Raw genomic sequence first — 8249 nt, forward strand, 5'->3', positions numbered from 1 at the left:
CAATGTTATCATGGACTGTATGCCAAACAATGAGGTTGGGACAACCCGCGCCCAGTATTGTCACGGTGTGTGCCTCATGACGTTGCACCTGTCGCTTTGTTGTCTGACTAATGGATTGATTTTGACAGCACGCCCAGTGACGTCACCTCACTGCCTTATTTTGTATCAGATAGTTCATGACACAATATAGAGATAGGTCGACGGTCGACCAGAATTGTTTTCAGTTAATTCGGGGATAATATACCTTATTTAATGTTGAACTAAAACCATAGCACACGTTACTAAATGAAAAAGCAAATAAACGTCTCATCAGCATGTGCATAGAAGTCCAACAATTACAATTTTCTCTGTCATGTACTACACGTTGAGAAATATTCCCGTCGATATCAACACCAAAACATTGTGGTCGCAACGACACATGACGTGACGCCAAACGAAAGTATGCATTCGTGCACAACAAAGGCCCGTTGAAAACCACTCTCAATATGAATTCCGGTTGTGTTGAGGATACAACTTGAGCTGGTCGGAAAGAGTAGATTTTCCTCAGTTTGGTGAGTGTCATGCTGTAAAATGTTGGTGTTTAAAAAGTGAGACAAAATCCACAGTTTTGTCATGATTAAATTTGCACTGCGTGCATACTTCATGTGTAGTGTGTGAACGTGGCGTGCGTGCGAGAATGCCCGTCTCATAATCCCTTCATTGTGCGAAATGCTTTTTGACGATGTTGACTTGTCGAATTACTGGCATTGTCATTCTATCGTGTGTTTACCGTTTACAGGTGGGGTGAATATGCTTTCTTAGCATGGAAGTGGAAAGATGAATGTTTTTGCATAGGCCTAGATGCTAGAAATAATCTGATTTATGATTAGAAGACGAATGTCGAGCAATTAAGAAATTGTGTACTAGTAGTTCACACTCACAGACTCCAGTTTACTGAAATACATCATTTCTTAAAATTGTATCTTTATATTGTAATGGTGAAATTATTATTTATTTTCATTTTTTTAAAGGGAATATACAACATTTGCAAACATCGAAAAATAAAACTACCAAGTTTTTACGAAATACCTAACTAGGATGTTGGTAAATTTATGACAGTCTCAAGCATCTTGTAAAATTGTGGCACCTGGTGTGAAGTCATTTTCAAGAAAATGGTATTTTTGTAAACATTTCCAACGGTGGTCGGCCGACCAGCGTTGGAAAAACCTAACTATTTTTCAACTACTGCTCCAAATTTACCATTTTTTTCCAACGGTGGTCGGCCGACCAGCGTTGGAAAAACCTAACTATTTTTCAACTACTGCTCCAAATTTAACATTTTTTTCAGTCCAAATTTTGTTTGCTATTGGTTACATGTTCATGAACGGGTGCAGGCCAGCTAGACTGGTTCCCTTGCCTTACAATTTTCATCTATAAATTGATCCATTTGATCTTTTGTGGAGTCAGGGAACCAGACTACTTGAACATTTTTGTTTTTCTTGGTTTTTCCAACCTTTTCGAACACAAAACTTCAAAAATGTCAGTGTAACAATAGGCCTACTAACCCCTCAAATAGTTCATTTCTGAAAATTACAGCAAAAGCCAATGATGTACATTCCCTTTAACTCAGAAACTTACAGAGTTGACTGCCTATGAATTATAGGCCCAAATAGTTGAAAAGAAGCCAATTGAAAGAAATATTTAAAGCTAAATTATGTAAACTCCAAAATTTGGAAAGAGTTCCATACACGTAGAACTATGACGCATCATACATGTATGTAGTTCTAGGAGTACCATACCTGGTCATCACTTGACACACTGTGTGCAAACCCTATTGGTCTGAACAATTCCCAGTGGTTTCTCAGTAAATGCTTCAATATTATTTTCCCTGCTGAATTTGATTTTTTAGGGTACATTGTATTTTATCGTTTCTGATGGCTGATAGGTCACTGCAGGGAAAAATTATGGATGTCTATGTATGGAATTCTTCCCAAAAAAGTTAACTGAAGGAAATATTTAAAAAAATTATTTTGTTTCTGTGTGCAGATGTTTGTTGAAAAATCAACCCACATATAAATGCACGGTGGTGTTTTTCATATTTAAAAAAAACATTTTCAACCATTTTGAATCTAATTGAACTGAAGACGTGGATGATTAATCAGAGTCAGAAATCATAATCGTGATCAGTGATATTCTGATGACTCATTCAACAGTAAATTTGTTTGCTTTTCTATTTGTAGAGTTATTTACACTGTTGCTGTGCTGCTGGTTTCAGTACATCAATATAAAGAAAAATGTCAGTCACAACACAAACGCCACCAACACAAGAAGACGCGGACGACAGCTTTGTGTCAATCAACCTAGAAAGCAGCGAGTCATGTGGCATCTGTGGACTGGACACGGGTGAACAGCTAGCGTCGTCATGCAAACTGTGCCACCTCAGTTCAACACGACAGCCCGTTCAAAAGGGGTTCAACAAGATTCCGGACGTGTTACATGCAGGGATTGCTGCTCACGAAAGTTGTCTAGCCAAATCACACCAGGTCCTTGCGCAGGCTGGACGGCGCCCCTACCAGCACAGTCCTTTGCCCCACCGGCGGGGCATCAGCGTGCCAAGTGATTTCCCCACCCTCGGGCTGCAGGACACCATCGGGGACAAGCTCCAGTGGATCATCAATTACGCTAAGAACGAGGACTTAAGAAACCGGCAGAACCTGCTGCAGGTCCACAGCAACCCCTGCACGCGCTCCAGCAGCCCCGTCATCTTCAGGGCGCTGACGGAGGACGCCCTCTTGAGACGGCATAGTGAAAACAGCCTGGATACCAGTTTTGTTGAACTGAGGAAGAGCTATTCCCGATATCTCTACGGCACTAGCAGCATCACCAAGTCGCACAGCGACGATAACGTGGGCTGCAAAACAGGATCTTGCCCGACTATCAGTGTCGACAGCAATCCTGAACCAAAGACTGATACCCCCGTGCCTTATGTTGGAAACGTAAAAGGTCAAACAGTGCCTCCTAGAAAGGCTCCACTGCAGAGCGCACGTCAAGACAGTACAAGTCCTATTAGACAAAGCAAAGTTCATGAATTGACGGACAATAATAATGAGAGCAAATTTTCCGAAGGATCAAAATCAGACTCACTGACCGTTCCTGATGCTGAAAAGGAGAAAGTGACGCAGGACACCAGATTTGAGAGCCAGCGATGGAGCAACAAACAGAAAATGGACAGGCAACAATGTAAGTATTTTGCTATGTCTCAAATGAGTGAAATGGGCATTGTTTGGCTACGGCTATTCAGCTCATCAATAAGCAGTTTCACAGATACCGCCATGCATCGTTGTCATGGCGTAGGGCCTAATCATGCTCAGGATACAACCCAGCATGATTGTACGTATTTCTAGTGAAATGCCCCTGGAGATTACCACGTGACCACAAAGATGGCGGTATCCGTGAAACGGCTTATGGCAAACCCTGAAATGCCCAATTTGGGCTGTGTTAAAATTACATGGAGCCCTATGGCTGTCAAACCATATAAACTGTTAAAGCCACATACACTGTCAGCCTTTGCCAAGAAATTCAGACTCAGATATAGAGGGAGCGAGATGTACCTTTAAAGTAGGGGTTGGCCAAGGGGTTTCCCGAACCTAGACCTTGTCTCTGGCTCTGGCAAAATCACTTGCTCCGGGGTCCTTTTTGAAGCCGTCAAATGCCAAAACTTAAAGAAAAAACTCCAAACTCTGGCCAGGTGTTATAAAGAGTGATCTTCCTGAAGAAAAACATGGCCCTATATTTGATACCCCAGTTGTCAGTCTATTAATTTTAGTCCTCTTATTTCTCACATCTCAACTTTTGCAGTCTGTGACCACATGAAGAGTGCCAAAAAAGTCTTCCCAGTATAGTACCAAAACTTGAACAATTTTGTTGTTGTTTTTATTCAGTGAACAGCATGAGCGGAGCCCAAATAAAGGCAGTGGTTTCCAGATTGGAGGGGCTCATCAAAGGTATGTGTACACAAATTCCTCAAAAACTTCTACGGAATGAAAAATCTTAGGAACACATGGATTCCACTTTCGTTCTTAGTTTTACTGTTTAAAGGTAATAGACACGTTGCAAAACAAATTAGTGTTTTTGCTGATTCAAGGAACAACAATACAGAAAATCTGAAGCAGGTTATTACAAAAGTAAACCTGTCCAAAGTTCAGCTCAGTAGATATCATACTTAAAGGGAAAATACAACATTTGCAAACATCAAAAAATAAAACTACCAAATCATTTTGAAATACCTTGCTGGACTGTTAGTGAATGACAGTAGTGTAATTTGTAAAGCATCCTGTAAACCTGGTATACTGTCATTTTCAAGAAAAGTGGTATTTTTGTATCAATTTCCAACGCTGGTCGGCCGACCAGCGTTGGAAAAATCTGGCTTTTTTTCAAATACTGGCCCCAATTGACCATCGCACTTGTTTGCAATCGATTACACTACGAACGGATACAAGCCAGCTAGACTGGTTCCCTGACCTTACAATTCCCCAATGTATGTAAACTGCTCTGTTTCTTCTTATATGGAGTCAGGGAACCAGACTACAGGAAAATGATTGTTTTTCTTGGTTTTTATAGCATTTTCGAACCCAAAACCAGTTCAGTGTAACTATATTTGCTATATATTTCCAACCCCCCAATTCCATCCATTTCTGAAAATTACAGCAAAAGCAAATGATGTATATTCCCTTTAACCATGTTAACAGTTTTATTTTTCTCGACGCAAAGCACCTAGCTTTGTCTAGATTAAAAGTTGAAAGCACGATTGTTTGCTCCTAACCATTGTGAGCAAATGATGGTACATACATGTACATGTACATGTAGTTTTCTCCAAAATGACGGCACACTAGTAGAAATGAAGGGCCTACTACCTTTTACCCTTGACTACAGGCAGACACCTCCATATGATCGTATACAAAAAAAAAATTGCCAATTTTTTTTTTTTAAATTCCTACCTACCGGTACCTATACCCTATTTCCAAATACCATGTAATTGGAAGCAAATTTTTTTGGGTCTCGGCAATTATTTTGAATATTTTGCATATTATGGGATTAAAGAAATTTGATCACCAGCGAACATGAATAATATTTGTACATTGGTGCATTTATGTACAAGTATTACATGTATACATACACGTCTATGATGAATCATAAATTCATAGCTGCATGATATAATGATGACGCTGTAAAAACAGTCCAGACATTATTCAGCTTCCTTCCTCATGGAGCAGATACCATCATTATCATAATGAGGAATCTCCCTCTACTTTATTATTGATCTGACTATTATTGAGCAGGTTTTTAGTACTGCGTGCAGATGACGCTCAGCATATCGGCAGTTACTTAATTGAGACTGGTGATATTGGAAAGGCTCATCCTTCTCATTAGGCCGATGTTGTTATGACAATTAAAGGCACATGCACCATCTGTTCAACGTCTGTACAAAATAGATCAAACACAAGGCAAACACAGAGCAATGCCTGTATGTACATGTATGTACTGTCATTGGTAGCTGACCCTTTGAATGGGGAACTGAAGGGGTGCCAATATATTCCCTCCAGTTTGATCTTGAAGAATAGCTTTTTTTTCTTCAACTTTGAAGTGCTATTTCCCAAGAAATAGAAAGTTATTCACTTTTGAACGAGACATCAAACACATTATTTCTTTGCAACAATCAAATTATTGGCTGCCAGACAATATTAAGTTCGTCTCTCGCAGGGCGGGTTCATTTGTGCACAAAATGAAATTTATTTTTCAGAGGGTTGGAGATGCCCAAAACCGGAAAAAAAGTTGTTTTTTTCCTTCGTTAAAACAAAACATAGAATGTACACGTTGACAATTTGTTTGGAGAAAAAAAAAAAAAAAAAAAAATCATTTTTTTGAAGAGTACCGCTATCATCTTTAGAAAATAGTTGAACTACATGCATACATGTAAGTACCGGTAGGGTCAATACATGTAGGTTGGACAGAGCATCCATGCTTTTTTTTGCCGGTATGCATGTTGTGTACACTACTCCGATAATGGACTTCATAGTAGGCCTATTGATTGATTCAGTGCATAAGGGGCTTGATTAAAGTCTAAGAGGCTTGATGTGTTTGCACAGGTGTTGAAGGATTTTAATCAATGGTACAGGTACTTATATGCAATTGGCTACTGTCATCATTACATGGATAATTGACCAAGCAGATAGAGTGCAGCTGAGCTTGCAGTGTTGATTTCCATTCTGTTAAAAGTCAGAATAGTTCTGTAAAGTAAAAACTCATGCCTACAAGGTCAGGTTGTAGTACATGTACATGTAGGCCTGTTTTTTTTGCAAATAGGTTAAAGGGAAGATACAACATTTGCAAACATCACAAAACGAACTGATCAAATTATCACAAAATACCTTACTGGATTGTTAGGGACTGACAGTCTAAAGTATCCTGTAAAATCGTGGCTCCTGGTGTGCTGATATTTTCAAGAGAAATAGTATTTTTCCAATGCTGGTCGGCCAACCAGCGTTGGAGAAAACTGGCTAATTTTCAAAAATTGCTCCGAATTTTTCATAATTAGTTATTCCGCATTTTCGTTGCAATTGATTACACACCTGTGAAGAGGTACAAGTCTGCTAGACTGATTCTCTGACCTTACAATTCCCCAAAGTCTATTAATTGCTCCGTTTCATCTTAAGTGGGGTCAGGGAACCAGACTGCAAGAACATGATTGGTTTTCTTGGTTTTTCCAGCATCTACACAACTGTACAAGCCCAAACGTGAAAAAAAGTCATTTTAACAACATTTGCTATAGCATACTAATCCTCTAAAACCATTTATTTCTGAAAATAGCAGCAAAAGCAAATGTTGTTCATTCCCTTTATAATGTATTTATTTAGTAATTAAATAACAAACAAATTGCAAAAAAAACCTGACGCATTACTAACATGTATGTCAGATTTCATTTGAAAAAGCCTGTCACTTGACGTGTGACTTAATAATTATTGACTAAACGACAACTCGGTCTGTTCCATTATTGATGTACTGAACTCATGAATATTCATTAAGCCTCCATTCTCCACTTCTTATCCTTCAGACATCTCTGTAGAGCTGGTGGAGCTCCTACAGGAGCGAGACTCCCTGGGCCAAGAGGTCAAAGTTCGCAACCTGACCATCCAGAAGCTGGTCAAGATGAAGCACAGTCAGCAGGACGCGCCGATCAAAACAACCGGTGCTGGTAACATATAATACTACTGTTATTTAAAACTCCCCTGCAGAGTATGTAGGAGAAGAACCAACGAAGGACCAAGTACGAAATACTTTGGCTTGGGCAACTGTGACATATTTGGAATTTGGAGTCAATTCCGATTGCATATTCCAGGATTGTGAAAACCTCTTTAAAGGGAAGATACAACATTTGCAAACATCAAAAAACAAAATTATCATGAAATACGTTACTGGATAGTTAGGGAATGACAGTTTAAAGCATCCGGTAAAATCGTGGCTCCTGGTGTGCTGACTTTTCAAGAAAAACTTTATTTTGCCAACGCTGGCCGGCCGACCAGCGTTGGAGAAAACGGCTTTTTTTCAAAAACTGCTCCTACTTTTTTCATATTTATTTATTCCGCATTTTCTCTACAATTGATTACACACCTGTGAAGGAGTACAAGCCTGCTAGACTGATTCTCTGACCTTAGGCCCCTACAATTCCCCAAATTCTATAAATTGATCCGTTTCATCTTAAGTGGGGTCAGGGAACCAGACTACAAGAACATGATTGGTTTTCTTGGTTTCAGCATCTACAAGCCCAAAAATGAAACTAGTCAGTTTAACAATATTTGCTATAACATACTTATCCTCCAAATCCATTTATTTCTGAAAATTGCAGCAAAAGCAAATGTTGTACATTCCCTTTAAAAGATGCATAATACCCCGTGCTCTTCAAAAATGGATTTTTAACTGATTTTTTTTTTTCAATCAAATTTGTAATAAAAAGTCTTATCCTCTAAGTATGAGTGATCCCCGTTTGCTGTTTCCCAGGTCTGCATCGTGACTTTGGGCGCGATCCCTGGCTGTATGGCATACAGGTGTTTGGCTTCTGACTGGCACCCCTTCGGGCCTCTTGAACAAAGACATTGACTAACTGGAGAATTGCAAACAAAGGGCTGGATAGCTCAGTTGGTAGAGCACCGGAACGGTTATTTGGAGGTCGCTGGTTCAAGCCCCGCTCCAGTCAATTTCTTTGTTCAATTTTT

The 8249-nt window shown here is 39.5% G+C and overlaps 1 protein-coding gene across 2 annotated transcripts; it reads left to right on the forward strand.

Annotated features, from left to right (window-relative positions):
* Positions 1-326: 326 nt before the first annotated feature.
* LOC119736217 (protein EURL-like) lies at positions 327-7450 on the forward strand. Of its 2 annotated transcripts, none has more exons than XM_038210250.1 (4): positions 327-551; positions 2255-3219; positions 3921-3983; positions 7091-7450. In XM_038210250.1, the coding sequence occupies exons 2-4, from the start codon at positions 2274-2276 to the stop codon at positions 7240-7242; spliced, it is 1161 nt and encodes a 386-aa protein (XP_038066178.1). In that variant the 5' UTR covers positions 327-551; positions 2255-2273; the 3' UTR covers positions 7243-7450. The 2 variants fall into 2 exon arrangements, with proteins under 2 accessions (XP_038066178.1, XP_038066177.1); XM_038210249.1 differs by having other exon boundaries at positions 331-551; positions 2220-3219.
* The last annotated feature ends 799 nt before the right edge of the window (positions 7451-8249 follow it).

The sequence above is a fragment of the Patiria miniata genome, unplaced genomic scaffold, assembly GCF_015706575.1.
Source record: "Patiria miniata isolate m_02_andy unplaced genomic scaffold, ASM1570657v1 HiC_scaffold_29, whole genome shotgun sequence".
Classification (NCBI taxonomy): Eukaryota; Metazoa; Echinodermata; class Asteroidea; order Valvatida; family Asterinidae; genus Patiria; species Patiria miniata.